General features: G+C 43.2%; 1 protein-coding gene across 2 annotated transcripts in view; it reads left to right on the top strand.

Annotated features, from left to right (window-relative positions):
• Nucleotides 1-20,669, top strand: part of DROSHA (drosha ribonuclease III) — a 669,472-nt gene that overhangs the window by 344,696 nt on the left and 304,107 nt on the right. For both annotated transcript variants that reach the window (XM_078687959.1, XM_078687960.1), the window contains exons 8-9: nt 18,505-18,591; nt 18,679-18,765. In XM_078687959.1, the coding sequence (XP_078544085.1) occupies nt 18,505-18,591; nt 18,679-18,765 (174 nt within the window). The remainder of the gene's footprint in view (nt 1-18,504; nt 18,592-18,678; nt 18,766-20,669) is intronic.

Genomic DNA, 20,669 nt, shown 5'->3' on the forward strand with positions numbered 1-20,669 from the left:
CACAATGCTGCATTGCAGAGTTGTGATTGGCTGCAGGGTAGCCTGTGTTCTTCCGGACTCTTCAGTAACGAGGGAAAAGAGGCGGCGGCCATAGCACGAGGAAGTAAGTGTTTTTTCTTTTTTGTTTTTAAATATTTTTTCCTGCCTGCCCCACAGTTACCTGCCAGCCGCCACTGCACCAGAGTTCAGCGTGATGCGGATTGATGCTTCTTCTGACGTCAACACCATTACTTTAGCATAGGTGGGCTGTATTGGTCATGAGTGTTGTTTTGTTTTGTTGCCTCTGGTAATGTAACTGATCTTGGAGGTATACCACATTTTTATTAAAAAGGAATATACAAATACCTTTATAACTTAAAAGGCTTTAATGATTTGTTTGCCTGCTTATATGATGACCGGTTACATGGGGTTCACTGTGCAGAGGGAATGCCTAGTTCTAATCTAATTGAAAGTATTAACAAGCGAATACATTGTTCCAAAGTATGTGTGATGACCTCACGTCACCTGAATGTAAATGTGATTCGTTACGAAAGACAGGGTTGACCCATATAAGTCACTGGGACCTGGGTAAATGAACGTTATAGACAGAGTGGTCCCAGACTGGGAGAGAGAAAAAAAGGTTTACAGCGAATGATAACACATTTATATACAAGAGACAAGACAAATCAGATGTACAATGTTTTAATTCAAAATGTACCGAGAACCATGTTAAATGGCTACACACTAGAACAAATGCCTTTTTTTTCAATTTGTTGTAAATAAATGCCCATATATAACAGGAGGGAGGTGGGAGGGGAAGGGGGTGGTAGTGCTGTGAGGGTGTGTAGTGAGGATATTTACACAATCCTGAATAAGAAAAAAGGGATAACAATAAATACACTTATTTTAAATTCCCAACAAAATTCTTTTTGGATGATCCCCTGGTCTCAGGGTCACATACAATGTATGAATCAATACACAAGACTTTTTTGAACACCATGCTCCTCAGACAGCTGTATAAATCATGCTAGCGGTAGAAGCTGGTGACGTGCGGTAGAAGTCTACGTTTCGACCCAAAATAATGCAGGGAAGGTACCCCTTGCGGCGAGGGTCTTCGTCAGGACAACAAGGTAGGAAGGGAGGGGTGAAGGGCAATCCTCCTAGGGATAAGGAAAGAAAGGGAGGTCTCAATAGAGATCACTCACTCAACATTGTGGATACACCACATTGCGACAAGTTAGTTAAAAAACACATACTAGGAACAGAGGACTACATAGCAAAACGATGTCAACCTCGATGGAAATACGAGTCCACATACAGTTAAAACCACACTTTTGGGCTAAAAAACAAGCCATGTCAGCCAAATCACTCATCCATAATCATGACATAGAAAGGTTTTAAATTGTTATATGTCGTGTGTCCTGACCCAGACCGTCATCGACTAGACCAAACCACATCAACGGGTTATTAGTGCACAATATTTACCTTAAGAATAAGGAACCAGGCTTCTTCAATATATTGATGAAAGGTGTCCCCAACTGATATGATTACTCACTAGAGAAAAAGACCAGCATTTACAAAAGGAATGACTAGGGGAGGTTCACTACATTGTGTCCCATATGTAACAGCTTACCTGTCCGATCATAAATCAAAAAGGCAGGGGACAACAGGCTGATAAATCCGTCCACGTGCTGATCAAAACGTCTTAACAGGGCAAGCCTAAAAGATAGTATACCTATTAAGAAAACCGATATCCACCATAACAAAAACAATATGGAACCACTGAGTCAGTGACAAAGCTCACCTGCCCGTGAATAGAAGGGGGGAGGGGAGTTGCTTGCTCAATCCCACAGAATCTCAAATATGCTGAAATGCCGCCTCTCGGGTTCAAATATCTGAAAGAGCGGAGGTCGAGAAAGGACGTGATTACCACTAAGCTTGTTATCATATCATTAACTGACAACCTGCAAAAAAAGTAAAGGGGGAAAGGAGAAAGGTGTCCTTACCTATTATAAGGTCACCGTATATCGTACTTATTAAATCCCTCTTCGTTGCAAGTGTAGATATTAACAGCGGCAATGACAAGCAACTCGGCTATAGAGTTCAAATGGCTGACAGCTCTCGGGTCCAAATACCTATGTATAAGACATGTTGTATATCAGCTAATACATGTAGTCGGACGTGTTTACCACCATGTTTGGTTGGTATGCGTCTTGTAATCATGACCTAATATATATACACTTTGAATCGATTTTGGTGTATCATACTGTAACATCACTTTTACTTGGGCCCCTCTAATCCTTTTCTGTATCTTGACTGGATGACTGTGGATCGTCAACTCCCAGCTCTTGCGGTAGTTTCCTGTAAGAGATTGGTGCATTAGTATTTACACTACCCCCGATGTTCCCGATTCTTTTTCTCGCTAAAGACTTTTTAACAGTGTTTGAAATAATACACCCTAAAATTAGTTTTCTCTAGTTGCTTAGTTACCTAAACACTCAATAGTCTTTTTTCGCTTTTTCCGCTTTGGGTTTAAGCCATGCCCTGTCAGTACCACTGTTTAGCTTTTTGTTGAACTCCGAGCACGAATAGCCTTGCTTGGTATTGGTATGCCGGTGTGCCGTCAGTATTCCGCAATGAAGATGGATTGAATGTACATAGTGTACGGGGACCTTTGATTAGGTAAGGATATCATTCCGAGACTAGTGAAGGTATACGGAGTAGCCCTTTTCTTTCGAGCTAATTATACAATAAACAGCTCAGTGATAACCGCGTTCCTTCTGACTCCCGTCCTATAGGTATTTGGACCCGAGAGCTGTCAGCCGTTTGAACTCTATAGCCGAGTTGCTTGTCATTGCCGCTGTTAATATCTACACTTGCAACGAAGAGGGATTTAATAAGTACGATATACGGTGACCTTATAATAGGTAAGGACACCTTTCTCCTTTCCCCCTTTCCTTTTTTTGCAGGTTGTCAGTTAATGATATGATAACAAGCTTAGTGGTAATCACGTCCTTTCTTGACCTCCGCTCTTTCAGATATTTGAACCCGAGAGGCGGCATTTCAGCATATTTGAGATTCTGTGGGATTGAGCAAGCAACTCCCCTCCCCCCTTATATTCACGGGCAGGTGAGCTTTGTCACTGACTCAGTGGTTCCATATTGTTTTGGTTATGGTGGATATCGGTTTTCTTAATAGGTATACTATCTTTTAGGCTTGCCCTGTTAAGACGTTTTGATCAGCACGTGGACGGATTTATCAGCCTGTTGTCCCCTGCCTTTTTGATTTATGATCGGACAGGTAAGCTTTTACATATCGGACACAATGTAGTGAACCTCCCCTAGTCATTCCTTTTGTAAATGCTGGTCTTTTTCTCTAGTGAGTAATCATATCAGTTGGGGACACCTTTCATCAATATATAGAAGAAGCCTGGTTCCTTATTCTTAAGGTAAATATTGTGCACTAATAACCCGTTGATGTGGTTTGGTCTAGTCGATGACTGTCTGGGTCAGGACACACGACATATAACAATTAAAAACCTTTCTATGTCATTGTGAAAGTCGGGCTGGGGAAAGGATGGACGCTACGAACTGATGTGCTCGGATAACCCTTTTATTTATAAGTACACTTGCTTCGGGTTGTCTAGAGTTCAGAGATGCATGCAGTTCGGCATTCAACAAAGCACAGAGTCCAGTAAGGGAGGTTTCCTTCCGGTGTTGGGCCTCCTTTTCTTGAATCCCCGTCTTGGCTCTCCCTGTGGCTCTTCTCGGGTCCGGTTAGGCTCAGGAAGAAAAGGAAAACAAACAGCCGTATTAATGGCTGAAACCGGGGTCAATGAGTGTGAGGGGGGCAGGGGAGTGAGGGATCACCAGGGTTCCACCACCTTATCAAGACTTAGGTCGTAACATCCGAGTGACGCCGGGAACAGTGCACTGAGCCTGTGACCACCCTCACCCTACCCCGTCCCACCCCGTGAACTAAACAGCCCTTGAAAACGCCCTCGTATCTTGTGGAGCCACACTTCTCCCCTGGAAGCGTCGCAGGGCGGCTCGTGGGTCCGTAGGCCTCCTGGCTTGTTGAGTCTCTGCTCCGGCAATGCTTGAAGCGGCTCTTCGGTACTTCCGTCTTCTTCTTCTTTGGCGTTCTCCTCGCGGGTCAGCTTCTCTCCTGGAGGTTCCGCGCCGGCAGATAGAAACGGGGCTTCCTTAAACGCCCCTGGCTCATCTGATTGGCTTGGGTCAAATGACGGGCTCTTTCCTGATTGGTTGAATGTCGGGAATGCCAGGGAACTCCCCCCTATCGTCAAGGAAGGCAGGCCCAGTGACGGGGTCAGCGAAGGCAGAGCTGAGGAAATCCAGGAAACGTCCAAGGGATCCTGCGGACGGGGCGGAAATGGACAAACGTTAGCAGGTACACCCCGTCCGTCCGTGACAGGGACCATGTCCTCGTGACAGTCATGATAATGGATGAGTGATTTGGCTGACGTGGCTTGTTTTTTTAGCCCAAAAGTGTGGTTTTAACTGTATGTGGACTCGTATTTCCATCGAGGTTGACATCGTTTTGCTATGTAGTCCTCTGTTCCTAGTATGTGTTTTTTAACTAACTTGTCACAATGTGGTGTATCCACAATGTTGAGTGAATGATCTCTATTGAGACCTCCCTTTCTTTCCTTATCCCTAGGAGGATTGCCCTTCACCCCTCCCTTCCTACCTTGTTGTCCTGACGAAGACCCTCGCCGCAAGGGGTACCTTCCCTGCATTATTTTGGGTCGAAACGTAGACTTCTACCGCACGTCACCAGCTTCTACCGCTAGCATGATTTATACAGCTGTCTGAGGAGCATGGTGTTCAAAAAAAGTCTTGTGTATTGATTCATACATTGTATGTGACCCTGAGACCAGGGGATCATCCCCAAAAAATGTTGTTGGGAATTTAAAATAAGTGTATTTATTGTTTTCCCTTTTTTCTTATTCAGGATTGTGTAAATATCCTCACTATACACCCTCACGGCACTACCACCCCCTTCCCCTCCCACCTCCCTCCTGTTATATATGGGCATTTATTTACAATAAATTGAAAAAAAAAGGCATTTGTTCTAGCGTGTAGCAATTTAACATGGTTCTCGGTACATTTTGAATTAAAACATTGTACATCTGATTTGTCTTGTCTCTTGTATATAAATGTGTTATCATTCGCTGTAAACCTTGTTTTCTCTCTCCCAGTCTGGGACCACTCTGTCTATAATGTAAATGTGATTCAGCAGCTGAAAGGTATAAGGGCGCAAATGCACTCAAACCTTCAGTGAAATGTAACTGTGACAGAAATTTAAAGAAGGTTAAACTTGTCGAGACTGCTGCATTTAAGTCATTTGGGCTGTAGAGTCAGCTGTGAGCATGTTCTCCCCCAATCCAAGAAAGGGAATATGGGGAAGAACATTTTAAGCTTACATACCTCGCAAGACAAATACATAATTTAAAGATAATAATAATTTAAAGAAACGCATTTTCTTCTTGTGCCACTTTACTCCGCCGAGCTTTAAATACAAAAACATGTATTCTTATGTTTTGTATTCTGCATGTAGATTTTTTTACTCGAGGAAGGCCCTGAGCTACTGTCCCGTCTTCCTCTGACTAGTTATATGTACCCTTCTTTCGAAGCATGCAAATTCCTCACATAGCTAGTTTTCTGTGTAAAAATGGGTAATAATCTAAGGAATATTTTTGTAACTAGCTTTTAGTGTTAGTGTCATTAAAGTAGGTACTAAACTTCAGCTGTTTTATTTGAGCTAGCACGTCTTTTGAGGAGCTGCTGCCATCTAGCGGAGAGCTGGGAAAAAGGGCTTTTCATTAAACTAAGTGGTGGATTCTTAACAAAAGGGTGCTAGAGCAAAACGTTTACCTGAACTCGACCCCGCCCTGCTGGAACAGCGGTACGGCTCAAGCATCTGCACAAGACACGAGTGAGGCGTTTTTGAGGCTCTGCTTCTCATATGTTTGATTATACTAGGGGTCTCCAACGTTTTCAGAGGCAATTATCTTCAACGGAAATCGTTCCAAGCGATATATTAGTGATGTGCGAATGCCCATCCCGTTGTCGGCAATTATTACATCAGTGCATTAGGCAGGGTTCCAGGAGTAAAAAAAGAAGAAAAAAAAAGGCTTTGACGAATTGAAACACTACGTGGGTAAGACATAAAAGCTATAGATGCAGTTCCCCTGGCACCAGTGTAAAATAACAGTAAGAAATATCTCTTAATAGCGTTAATTAGAACATTAGAATGTTGAGAGCTCCACTGAAGACAGTGGAGTAGCTACAGGTCTGTAATGGATGGCATAAGCTTTTTGCTTCAACATTCCAATGTTTGTCTTTGTGTTCTCCTTTTCATTTAAGTACATTCTACCCTGCGGCTCGGGCCCATAACTCAGGTTCAGGACCTTTAAAAACCGTTATAGCACTCGGCAGCGGTCTATAAGGCTATAAAATATTTTAAAAATTGAACCATTTTTTTCCAATGGAGTTTTGGGGGGGTAGTCGACCATTTAAAATTGATTCTTTAAAACATTTGGAGTATTTGTAATTTAAAAAAGCTTGCTTCTGAAAACTCCATAAGTCGACACTCCTGCTCATGGTACAGCCGGAAAAGCGAACTGTTTAAATATTGGCATGACCATGTTAACCAGCCCTTTTTACAACTTAAACCAAAATCGCCTTTGGCAGGATGCGAAGTCTATAATTTGGTTAATTTATCAAAATCACTTTTTCGGTCCAAAAACAACTGAATTCAGTGCTTAAAAATATGTCATTTACAAGACCAATAACTCCAACTTTTCTAATGCGAGACCTATTGCATTTCCAATGCTTGTTCATCTTTGATTTCAGTAGGGTTAATGTATACATGTCATCACATTTCCCCATACCAGTTTTTCAGAAGCCCGGTCTTCATTGTGAATTAAATGTCATGAGACCTAAAAAAAAAAACTACACCGATTCATATGTTAGTCCTCTTGCCATCTACCAAGGCCTGCCTGCCTTCCCCCAGCTGTTTGTTTTCCTAAGCTCGCTTATCGAATGTGGACATGACATTTTTTAAGATACTTGGTCTGTTCCTGTACTCTTAACTTGTAAATTAACAAATGTGAAGTTAGTCTAAAATAATTTCACTTGCAGGATCCTTGCAAGAACCATCCATTTGCAACAATACAATGTCATTTTTTACCCAGTCGTGCTTATCCCTCCTGTCAGTCACTGACTAACGTGCAAATGAAGGATATGGATATCTATGATGCAGAAAAAAAAAGTGCACTGTGTGAATACCATAGTTTTGGTTGTTTATAAAGGTACCCAGGTGTTTTGCTATTGTTTTCTTAAGCAGGTACTTTATCCTTACCATTAGTTGAAAGTTCCAAGACCACACTTTGGTTATCTGTGCGTGTGATTTCCATGTGGCAGTAGGAAAAAGGTCTACGTTCTTTCAAATTTAGTTCAATGTGCTCCAATTTCATTATTTATCTTACTGCGACTGAATAGTAGGTTAATGCATTGATTGTTAAACATGGCTGTTCAAAGAACAATTAGCATCAAGTTCACTAGCATCAAGTTCACTAACATATTAGAGTAAACTAGAGAAAATGTGTTAACATAAATCAATTTCCATGCATAATGGATTGCAAGTTTAGAAGACCTAAGCCCCAATGCAACATAGGTGTTGGTTTGCCTTTCCTCTGACTCAAGCGGTCAGCCCTACAAAAAGCTGCGAGCTAAACTGCATTATTGTCTCCATCTTACAACTTCTTTGACTTCTGCAGAGGCTTTCGGCAAGTTCACTCCGTAGCAAGTCTTGGTTTTCTATTCTGTGATTGTAATGTGTTTGTGACCCCACCACCAGGAATCTCCTCAAGCCATTAATTGAAAAAAAGGGGTGCTTCTGGTCCGATATGTTGCAGACTGTGCTTTTGACTTTGTCAGCTTTAGTACTTGCCTTATTGGCATCCCATCTTTTCAGGATCTATCTGTGATATCTTTAAGATGAGCTTCCTGAGTTAAGCATTTCAAGGGTCAGTTTATGACCTTATCAACGTGTTGGTTGAAGTTTCTTCCCTAGCGATACTTATCCAGCCCCGGCTTCAGCAAATAGGATAAAGCCTGGAGTGAGACCATATTCTTCACAAAAGGCTTCCATGATAGTAGAATACGAACTATCCTACTAAGCTCTTAGTCTGTCCATTTACTTGGAAACACTTCATTTTTATCCTTTATACTAGTCGAAATGTAGTCATTTATGACAAGGTAACAGATAGGATTGGTCTGGCTCAGATGCAATACCAGAGATTGAAATTGCATCATAAAGTCTCCCTTGTTTGATGCATCCTCACCTGTATTCTTGTTCAGATGGGAATGTTCCCTGCATGGCGATCTAGTGTATTATTATTATTATATGAAATTTATAAGGCGCACAGCTACCCGGAGGTTTCCTGGCGCTCAGGACAAACTGCTGACCGAGCAAACCGCTTTTACTGGTTGAATAGCCAGGTCTTAAGGCTTTTGTGGAAGTTGTTGTGGCTAACATCATGGCGGAGTAGAGAAGGTAGTGAGTTCCACAACATTGGGGCCAGATACGAGCATGAACGTCCGCCCATATGCGAAAGTTTGAATCTAGGAACTATGAAGTTAGCTTGGGATGAGGAGCAAAGTAGAAGGGTCGGAAGATATGTCTAGGAAACAGAGGTAATGGGGTGCTGTACCTAGTTTAATGTTATGCATATAGCATAAGGCCTTAAATTTTGTCCGGTGCTCAATCCTGAACCAGTGGAGATCACAAAGGGGGGGCTGTGATGGAGGATGTTTTCGGTACAGGACGAAGTAGCCTGGCTGCAGAATTCTGCACCACTTGCAGATTGCGTATTAACTCCCTATTTGCTCCTAGATAAAGGATGTTTCCATAATAAAGCCTCGACATGGATGTCCGTTCTTTGAGTAGATTCAGGTAGCATCCATAATATCTTACGGAGCCATTTGAGAATAGTGAAGCAAATAGAGGTGGTCTTAGCTACTTGCTGTTTCATAGTCAACTGATCATCAATCACTATGTCCACATTACATGCAGTTTGAACCGGTTTAGGAAGTTCACCCATTTCAGACGGCGAGTGGTGCGGGTCCCAGAGATCTTTATCCTTCCCCATGACCAAGACCTCCGTCTTTCCTCCATTTAGCTTTAACCAGTTAGTATGCATCCAGCTGGCGATTTTATACAGCCCTACCTGTAGGGGTGAAACACTGGAGTTGTCATTGGCGTATAGTGAAAAGAGAAGCTGGGTGTCATCTGCATAAGAGAAGATAGACAACCCAGCCTCGTCCGCGATGGTAGCTTAAGGGCTGACGTAAAGTTTGAATAACATAGGACTAAGTATCGAGCCCTGTGGCACTCCATAAGGAGATGCATAGGTCTTGGAGCAAGCCGAAGGAGAGAAGTCCTGTCAGTGAGGACGTTTTTAATCCACTCCAGAGCTGAGCCAACAACTCCCATGAACTGGAGTGACTTTAAAAGGGTAGAATGAGACACAGTGTCAAAGGCGGCACTCAGGTCTAATAGAATGAGTGCCACCGTTTCCCCTTTGTCCAGATGCCGCCGTTTTGTTTCAGTAACTCCTAAGAGAGTAGACTCTGTGGAGTAACCGGCTCGAAAACCTGATTGGGACCCGTGTAAGATGTTATTGGATTCCACAAACTGTGTAAGCTGTTGGTTCACGTGTTTTTCCAGGATCTTAGAAAATACAGGGAGTAGGGAAATCATGCGGAAGTTGGAAGGCTCAGCTGGATCCGCATTTGGTTTCTTCAAAAGGAGAAGAACCATTGTGTGTTTCCATTCTGCTGGTAACATGGCTTCCCTCAATGAGGCATTAAGTATATCCATGACAATCTTTAATGAGGAGGAATTTAGTTTTTGAAGAACATTGACTGGAAGTGGGTCATTAGGGGAGCCTGATTTGAGACTATTTAGAATGGCATTAAAAGATAAAGGGTCGAAGGGTTGCCAGTTTGTTATTTTCATGGTAGAAGCCGAATCAGAGGGCCCGACTGGGTTGTTACAGTCAAAAGTGACGGATGGATTCATTAAATGCTGTTCCTTATTAATAGTTGCCGACTCAAGTTCTGCATAGATCTTTTCTACTTTTTCGATGAAGAACTTCTCCACAGTGTATACCCATATCAAGAGTGCCTGACTGCATGTATATCAAGTATCCTGACTTTTAATTTGTCCATGGCATCATCCTGACCTAGTGTGTGCATAGAGGCCCAGGCCTTCCCGACAAACGTGAGGTCCTGGACTTGTTCTGTGACCTGGAGGGGAACACCAATTATGCTCTCTCAGTGGACAGATGACAACTGTTCTTGTACTGGATTAAGCCCATAAAGTGGTGCAGTCAGTGTAGAGTGGCTTGTGAATCCCTGGTTTACCCAGATCATATCTGTCAATGAGAGTGAAGCCTACTAACTCATCCGGTGTAAAATTCTGTTTTGTAAAACCAAGAACCTTGAGCTGACATCCTGTGTGTATGCATGTTAATTATTTGTGTGATACATGTGTGGTAATAGGAAACTGTGTGTGAATGAGTGCTGAAGGTAGTGAGATCCACTGTGGATGCTCCTCCTGGTTTCTCTTGGTACACGACGGAGGATGAGCACTGATTCCCCCCCAGACAGTGGAAGTGTATTTCTGCCATTCCTGTGGCTGGATGGTGTAGATTCAGACATATATATATTTTTTAATTCAGGACTGCCTTTAAAAATTCTTTTACAATTTTGTTATCAAAGAGCTGTTAATTAGTTCTTCCTGAGTATGCTGCCATTTGGTTGATGGTAGTAGTTTGGGGTGGGACACACTCTCTGTTGGGCATGGTGAAGAAGCTTATCGATAAGGCTTGCCTCTTTGTTTGTCCTTGATTACTGTTCATGAAGGCTGCTGACATTCCGCTTCAGAATCCCATTCTGTTGATGCTCCAATTTAGATACAGCCCCAGTGCTACCAGCTGTGGGAAGCATCGCCTTACACAAAGTTCATGTCCAAGTTCTTTTTGACCAAGGAAGAGAGTTCTCAGGGCATAAGAAAGACTTCTGTGCAACCTAGCAGGTGTCTGCCTGATTACTAGTCTGCCAGAGGTGAGGAGACATAATCTCCAGTGTACACTTTCTACTGGAAAATCTGAGGATCTGCCTAGACGCCTGCCTGTTGAAAGATGGAAGGAGTCTGTCTGGCAGGAGGACAGATTGTGTAAGGGGAAGAGGGTCAACATGTTTAACCCCTTCGCCGTGGGGTGTTCCCCCCCCCCCCGTGCGGGGGGAGGGGGGCTGCGCGCGGAGCTGCCCTCTTGACGAGCTCAGCTCCTCTCGGCCACACCCGTTTTTAGAACGTTCAGCACAGCGGGGAAATTAGCCCTTGTGCGAACGTTCCAACGGCCGTGACGAGCTCAGCTCGTCATGAGGGCAGCTCCGTTGCGCCTCATGACGAGCTGAGCTCGTCAGCAGCACCCATGTAGTTAAGCCAGAAGGGACTCCTGTTCTCTCTTCACAGAGCCTGTTAGTGCACCACACTGGAGTTACTGCAAGCAGTCTAGGTTTTCCGTACCTACTACAACATCCGGTATAAGAAAAAGACTGAACTGGTTGCACATTTGAACTGCGAGAGAGAATATCTTCACCGGTCACATACTTACCCCTGTACCACTTCACTGGGGCTCTATCCAGATATGGTTGCCTCGATGGGGAAGAGCACAGAGTGAATGGGGGTGGTGTGGTTCCACAGAGGAATCATGACGAGGGGCCTCAACATGTGTGCTTCATTTAAATTGTGTAGTTTTTAGAACTGATGTGGGACTGAAAGTACTTTATTTTCAAAAGACAAGCACTGGTGTCTGTTGATTGATTTTTGAGTTCTGAGCTTGTGTCCCCCTCGGTACATCCCTTGGCAGTCTGTAACTGCTTGTTCTGCTACTTTGAGAGGCAAGTGAGTAAAGGGGGCTAACTTGGCTCAATTTTCACTGCCATAGTAGAACAGACACTATGACAGCAGTGGCAGATTTGCTCAGTAGCCCATGAAAGGGGTCTGACGTTCGGCTTCAGTTGAGTGAGTAATTGATAATTGAGAGGAAATGGGGTGCATTAATGGTGTGGGTGTGCAACCTCACCGGGTAATACACTTTCCAACCCCTTTAGGACCAGTGGGTTTGTTTGTTAAGCCTCTTTGTTCAACCCTGGGTGTGTATGAGCAGCAGGTAGGCTTACACAACGGAACAAGCGTAAATCTTTTGAAAATCACCAACATATTTGAAGAAGAAATACACCATACACTGCAGAAATCCGACACCAGTTTATAAAAGTAGACTATATTTTTATGTAATTTTACACCCAAAATGAAAAAAGATCCACTGGAGATGCAGCATTTACAAATTGCAGTAAATATGCATTTTTTACTCATCTGTGAACAAGCATTGGCACAATCAATGAATTTAACACTTCAAAAGTTTTTCAAGAAAAACATTTAGGCCATCATCAATGCGGGTACTTTAAGTTACTTTAGGTGACCAACTCCGGAAGGGGGCTAAGTCAGGGGAACCAGCCATGTCATTAGAAACCATTACCTCGGAGGAACAATCCCTTTTTACTGAGTACTAGGTACTTTTTTTTAGCTTTACCATAGATTCGTATATAAGTGGTCCTGATGCAAGGAATACAGGATGCTGACGATATTCAAGAATGCTGTGGATGCAATGCGGTTGACAAGGTTCTTCCTGCAGCTTCTACTCTGTCCAGGGCTTGGTGAAGTGATCCAGGCCACAGAGGTCGACATCCTCGAAATTCCTCTCCATCCTGGCAGAAGTCCAGTCACCACTGGGCTACCAGTCGCCAGGTATTGTGGTCACAAGGGGATCCTTCCTGGGATGGTAACTTGCCTTTTGGGTGACCAAACTGCACTCTGACGGCTCTCCTGGGGTCAGCAGACTTGGGGGCAACTTTGAGCATCAGGTCCAGGTCCATGGTTCTGCACAGCAACGAGGAACGGCGAAGATTTGGGCTACCAGCATGCCAAGGCAGGCTCCTTCAACTAGCTCTTGGAATCTCTTGCTTCAGCTGGGCTCCCAAATTGACTTCTCTATAAGCAGAACACAGCAGACATAGTCCCTTCTCTTTCACCAGCCACCAGGTTCAGGTGCAATCCACGTTGGTGCAGCCTCTCTTTGCTGGGTCCCTGGTGCAGCAGAGCAGACCTCCTTCATTCCTCTTCTCCAGTTCTTCAAGATCTGAGTTATGGTTACCATGCATGCCCTTTTACTGCCTAGAAAGTAGACTCTGGTGTATGTGATCAGTAGCCAATGGGCTACGAGTTTCCATCCCTCCTGATGACCACTTCCTTTGAAGTGTCATCTGGCTATCCCAGAATTCTCCATTATGCCCACTCTCAGGGTGCAGACCGCCTCTATCGGCATGTTTGAGCTTTCTAGCCCAACCCAGAGGTTTGCTTACCATGGGAGCTACATGCCCCTCAAACTGATTTGGCAGCTGAATTCCATTCTCCTTCCTCAGTGTAAACCGTTCTATTTTTTTGTAACTTTATTTTGAACTTTATGTTTAATTAATAAACAAAACTTAAAGATGGGAAAGGATATCATCAATACAAAGAAAAATATGATCAATAATAGGCATGAAGGTATAGCAATGGACAATGGATATTGCAGAAGATTACGCAAGAGAGGACATTCACATCAACAGTGGCAGTCTAGTAAGTATATAAGGCAAAACCTTCCAGAATTCCGATCTTAAACAGACGGCGGGAAAACATTTCTCGTGGGCCAGAACCAGACCTTGCATGAGACAGTGCCAGGGCTCCCTCTTCTGTATCGAGATCCAATTTGTAATATTTCAACCATGGGTACCAAATTTTCCGAAATTTATGTGGGCAGCCCCTCGCCTTATAATCCACTTTCTCCGCCGCCATATAGAGATCCATATTGGATTTCCATTCCGTAAGTGTAGGATGGTATGGTACACCCCAGTACTTGGCTATATCCCTCTTAGCCACCACCAACCCAAGATTGGCCAGTAGGAGCCTATAGCGTGGCAGATATTCTGTGCCAGTAAGGCTGGTTTGTGATTAAGTTAAAGCCATTTGCTTTGCTAATGGTATTGTATAGCAAAGCATGTATGTTCATGTTCGCTCATCTAAAGCGGTTTGAACAACCTCAGACCGTCACATCGAAGGTTAGTCCATGAAAGAAGGAAGCCAGATCATTTAAATGTCATAACACTCAATCTGTCCCTCTCCAACCTTCAAAAACTGCATCAAATCCTTCCCCAGCTCCCTGACCTTCCTCGCCACAGTCAATAAATGTGAAATTGGAGAGACTGAACAACCAACCAAGCGCCTAGAAGATCGAACTAGCACCAAAAACAATAGACTGAGACTTAAACCTGGATCGATAATCCCAAGCACTTATGAAAACAATTGCCCATCCCTGGATGAATCATCACTTACACAGACAACAACCACGCATACGACCCACAGTCACACCAAAACTGGTTGGTGGATCGCTTTCCTTCAGAGAGAAAAAACACAGGCTAACCCGATGTGGAAAAAAACTCAAAGGACCGCACAAACACGCCACCCCTCGAAAAGCACTTGTGCAAGGGGGGCAACTCTGAGATAGTAAGGAGAAAAGCAAGACAGAGAAGGATCCCACAAGCAGAGAAAAGACTTAGCACACACCATGCATCAGCAGCACCTCACTGGCTCAAAATCTGCCAACACCATTATAGCCATGTACACACAAGACACACTGTTTGTAGACAGTAGACAAGCCTAAACTCCCCTCCCAACAGTGAATACATTCTAGTCTGGGAATACTGAGCAGAGGACTCCAGTTCTATGAGAAAATATACCCCTGGAACAGCACAACTCCGGGCCATAAACTTGCAAAGCAAAAAACAGCTGTTAAAGCATGGAGATCAGCTAATTGCATATTCTTTGACATCTTAATCATTAGAACCCAACCCCGTAAGAAAAAGCAAAGCTTTGGCCAACAGAAGAAGTCGTGGCACGTATGGGATATCAGTGGGTTGAGGTAGTCTTAAACCACACCATCAAAGTCTCTATTCAACAAGACACCCAAAGACATCGGTACTCAGAATTTTTTCCGGGGGCTGCAGAATTTGGTCTATGGTGTGACCGAGGGCCGCACTGATGGCAGCAGGGTGTGTAAAGTGGGTGTAGGGAAAGCAAATAATGTATATTTAGTGTCTGTCTTTACCAAAGGTGGTGTTCCTAAAGTTAAGGTCCTAGTTACTTCTTTTCTCTAACTGCAATTAACCTTTAAATAAGTGTTTGCTGTATATTTTACTTTTTTTTTCATGTTCGTGCTGAGTCAAGTAAATGGCAGCCCAGTGCTGCTGTTGCCCAGGGGTCCGCATGTAAAGGTCAGGAGGGCCGCACTAGGAGTATGACTGCCCTAGGATTTCAGAGCCCTGGTAATCCAGCACATACGGTAGCCGCACAGACTGGCCATGGCAGTGGTGCGGGACATGGGCACTGCCTTACATTTGTACTAATTGATTTTTATACCAAAAGACCTGGGAAAAGGAGTGGATCGTTGTCATCATATCAGGCATCAAAGTGTACACGTTACTAAGGGTCAACAATATGTCATCATGAAGGATTTTACCTCCCCAGCAGCTGTGCTTATTTCCTGAATGTACTGATCTGCTGATAACCGAATATCTGCTGAAAAGGAATCCAAGGATAAAGGGAAGAGTTGGATTGACAGGGGACACCTTTGATCATGTAAAGGTCTGGATAGAAATCCCACACAGCTGACGTGTGTCATAAAATCACCCGACTTTCAATATAAAGGCAGTGCTGAGGCCTGCCCTGCCCAGGACCCTAGCTTCCTCTCCAATTTCTTGCTGACTAGATCTCTGGGCTGGATACAGTACATAGCCACACTGCCTTCTGGGTATGTCTGGCTATACAAATACCAGGTACATACTTACTTCCATGCACACACACATAAAGGGAGGACTGGAAAATGGGTCAACACAAACGTATACACGTCCAGCTTGGAGCCCATGTGCACACAGCCGATAAACCAAACACGCAGAAACCAAAGTAACTCGGAAATGAGACCTACCATTTTCTAGGGTTTGGGGCGAGGCGGATAAACTAATTTGGTTTAAATGTGTGTTACTTAAGTCCCTACACAGTCACTGAAAGACTGACAAGCTGCAAATCACGTTGAAGCACGTGGCATGTTTCTGTTGTGCCCCAGCTCCTGAATGAAAGGAGGTGTGACAGCATTTTGCTTACACAGCGAGAAATGTGAAGGGAAGAGTGAAACCACAAGCGATCAAACGTCCCCTGCAGCCGTAGCTGCTTCGGGTGCGGTTCTCGATTAAAGGCTCATCTGACGCTCAGAGTTGCAGGATGTCCTTCCAAGCCGGGCCCAGATTATCTGTCCCTGGCAGGAAGCGGGTGGTATTTCCACGCTTCGCAGGGCGGGATGGGTCTGGTTTCATCACCTGCTGTTTGCTAGAAACACTCTGCCCTCACATGCCTGCCCCATAGCGGTGTTAAGACCTCTCCATCAGTGAGTAAGTGAAGACATTGGAAATCAATGTGCAGAACCTAGTGTTGAATACTTGAGCTTCAGCGACGCACAAGCGCAGAACCTGAACAAGCGATGCTTGAGGGCGCGTGCCGCGGCGGATTCCTCAGCACTGCCACCGGGCCCTTCAGCCTGTCTGGGAAAGCGAAAGCACGCCGCCACGTACGTGTAGGGACAAAAAAATACGCGCTCGTGTGCACAAATATGGCGTTGGGCTGTCCACTTGCGCGTGCTTTTTTTTGTCTCTACGCGAGCATGTTTAGCTTTACGGATGGCGAGAGCAGCCATCTTTGGACGCGCGTGAATTCCGCTTTGGAAGTTCCTCTCTGGCGAGACAGCGCATGCGCTGCTTTCGCCAGGCAAGCCCTAAAAAGGGAGGACTTGGCTTTGCCATTAATTTAAATGGCAAAGTCGAGTTAGCAGTTTAAAATCACACCTCCAGTCTGCAGTGCAAGACTGGGAGCCATGTTTTAACTTCGTCACACCCAGGGTAGCAGAACCGTTCCTGTAGCCCCTGGGATGACCCACTAACTTATAGCCCCTATGTGCCATAGACGAGGGGCTTATAAGTAAGTTAGCTGACACCAATCAAACATACACATTTTAAGGTCAAGTCACTCACGCTGAGGTCTGGTTAGCAAGCCCCATAGACTCTCAGACTCAAAACCCGCAGCATCAGTCCAAAACTTTAATTAATTGATTGGTAGAAACCATCTGTTGGTGACGCAGGATTTGTGAGGAGAACTCATAAGGTGCAATGGTTTGTGAAACATTTAGTCTTCCAAGTGAGCAGCCTTCTGTTTAAATATATACGTTTTGAATTATCATAAATATTCTATCCACACATATTAAAAATCTATTTTAAGATGCATCTCTTCCTAAATTCTATACTGCCTCATTTTGTAGGTGGCTGTCTCATCATTTAGCCACTTGGTGGGTGTACATGCAAGTAACACATCCTCAGGCTATCACAAGGAATGTATAGGTGCTAATGTCAGTATATTCCAAGATGAAACTGAGTGTTTCTTCGTGTATGGTAAGGTTTCCTTTGCGGTCAGTAAAAGCATATCTCTCATTCTGCTCTTGGAGCCCACCTCTAGAACTCACCAACAGAAACCAATTAATATTTTTGGAATGATGCACTTGTTTTGCTTCAAATTCTTAAGTCACGCATTAGGAATATCTGGTGTAAATCTCAGTGATATCACAAAGGCAATGGTGAGTTAACTTTGAACCGTTCAAGGTCTCGCCTGACGTTTGAACCTAATGAATTTGAACCCTAAATAAAATGTGTGTTCCTGGTATTACTTTTAAATACATTTTTCTGTGATTTTTAGGCTGAATGTGGCGTACTGTCCACAATGTTAGCAGGTAACTACAATAGTTAAGCATTTACATTGACTCCATCAATACAACAAAAGCAATTACATTTGACATTGAATACGTTGTGATTCTGGTTATGATGTGCATTGATCCCAGATATTAATAATGCTGACAAAGAATTTCTTTGTGGTGCTTGAGAGCTTATAGGCATGACAGCGGTGGAATCTTTGGGGTATGTAGTCCTCCTTTTACAGAGAACCGATTTTTTTTAATTGGCTTATCATTCTTACCTTATCAAGTGTACAGACTAGTCACTAGAGAGAAAAACAGCATCATGATGTGTGCCTTTTTGTCAACTGTTTTTTAAATGTTTACTGAATATGATGTAAATAAACCTAGCAGGTATTTTTTGTTGAGCTGTCGTGAACAAAGTTTGATTGCATTGTCTCCATAAGTATCAGTAGAAAGCAAGCCAAGATAAAATAAAAGCGGTCGAACCATATAGGAGAAAATGTTCTTTTTTCTTCTTGTTTAATTTTCTTTTTTCTTTTAAGCCGATACCACGATGTCGACTGATGAGCAACAATGCTGGTAGACTTTATCACTACCGAATTACTGTTTCCCCACCTACAAACTTCTTAGTAAGTATTGTCTAAAGAAGCCACTTCTGTATGTTTATGTTCATTTCAAAAGATTTTTTTAAAAATATACTGTATTGCTTGTTTTAGACCGACAGACCGACTGTTATAGACTACGATGACCACGAATATATATTTGAAGGGTTTTCGATGTTTTCTCATGAGCCACTTGGCAATGTAAGTATGCCTTTACAATTCTAAAAACAATATTTACCTGGTAGATTTTAAAAACCTCAATGCTTAATATGTTGATTTAATCTAGTTTCTCCATTATATTTGTGACAGTTTTCCTGCAATTTAAAAAAAATAAGTTTCACAAAGTAGTTATTAACATTGATACTGAAAAAAAAACTCTGGGTTAAATGCTAGGCTCTTGTAATTTGCCTGAAGATAATTTTTAGGTTGCTTTATAATGCAAGTGCCTGGTTTTATCTTTTGAAGACAATGTCCAGGATGTCTGGCAGTGTGCACTGCTGTCTGGATATTGTTGCTGCACTTAGGTTTCCTGTTGCTCGCTGTTCTTGAATCTTCAATTTTTAATGTATTAATCAACATCTCTTCTACTGCAGTGTGCACTCAGTCTTGAACAGTTGCTGTATTACAATAGTGGACTGCATGCTTTGACCTTGTCCACGGAGTGACTGATTCCAATCATGTAGACCAGGGTCTTTGAGTCTACTTAGAGGGTGCCCTTAGCTGTTTCTGTTCTGGATGACTCGTTCTCGCCACACAGCTGGAGTATAAATTTGAGCAATGATTATATCCAAGTTCCTCTTTTGATGCGGTCTTCATAGGCTCTTCTCTCCCCTTGTAGACAATTATGTAGTAGCGTAGTATTTTATGTTCTACACTTTCTTCAGAACCATTTCTTCCATGACAGGTTCGTGGCGTCTTGATTACGATTTGTGACTAATTTCTAGGTGTAAATTTAGCACCGTTAATGTCTGGAATCATTGACTCTTTGCCATGGTAAGTCTTCAACAAGAGACCAGAAAAGGTCAAACTCGAGTGGACTATGTACCACCATTCGAGAGTTGCACCTGGAGCTATGACTATTTATCAGTAAAAGAAGAACCTGACACACAGCGTTTGTTGTCATACTCTACAGATACCGCAGCCCTGTGCTATCAAAAGATAACTTTATTCTATGCTCAATTAGGACCTTTAAGGTTCAAACTCCTTAGAAGAACTTTATTTGCTTCTGTTTGCACCTGTGAGTGAGAAATAGTGACATAGAGTTTATTTGTATGGCATATGTAGCTGGAAGCCAAGTGTTTTTACCATTAATCCGCTGTAAAGAACTCTTTAGAAATATCTGCAAAGCCCACTGAAACCTTGAGGTCAGAAAAATGTGCATTGGGGTGTGCTTCCATCTGCTCACATATGAAGATTAGGATGCGTTTTGAGGACATACATTTAAGTTTTAAATTTTAACACACAGTGGTTGAGAGAAGGCATAGTCCATTATGTTCAGATGAACTTTCCAATGTGTGCGTTTTTCATACAGTTGGCAGTACCAAATGTTTACAAACACAGTGTAGTTTGTGAAAAATGTATCAAACTTTTAGTCAACCCCGTACATCTGAGAGAGTTTGGGAGGGTTGCAAACAAAGGTGTGGTGTTAGAAATACTCAGCCCAGGGGTTTTGGCAGGCAAGCAGGCAGTGTTCCTCGCAAAACCTAACAGAGTCCCTTTAAATGTGCAAATATTGCGACGATTGACTGGGCAGAGCTTACCTCCCAAGTTGTCAGCAAAACACTTGTTACTGTAATAGAAGTTGTGTTTTGTACAGGTGGTGCCTCAAGAGCCAGTAGGCATTCTTTTGTCATCTACTTATGCCTGGTCCTTCGAGCAATATTAGAAATGTATTCAAGAATTCATCCAGATGCCATCGTAGGGCATTTGTCAGCTGTGCCACTTTCTGTTATGTGCTGCATGTGAATACATTGGTAGTTCTAGAGAAGTCGTTTTGTAGTACTGGTCCGCCAAGGAAACTCCCAAGTAGCAGCTTAGTGGCAGCATCACTGCAACAACAGTTGAACACTTGGGTAGTGTATGGTCATTTGGCAAACAGGTGAAAA

The sequence above is a fragment of the Lissotriton helveticus genome, chromosome 4_1, assembly GCF_964261635.1.
Source record: "Lissotriton helveticus chromosome 4_1, aLisHel1.1, whole genome shotgun sequence".
Classification (NCBI taxonomy): domain Eukaryota; kingdom Metazoa; phylum Chordata; class Amphibia; order Caudata; family Salamandridae; genus Lissotriton; species Lissotriton helveticus.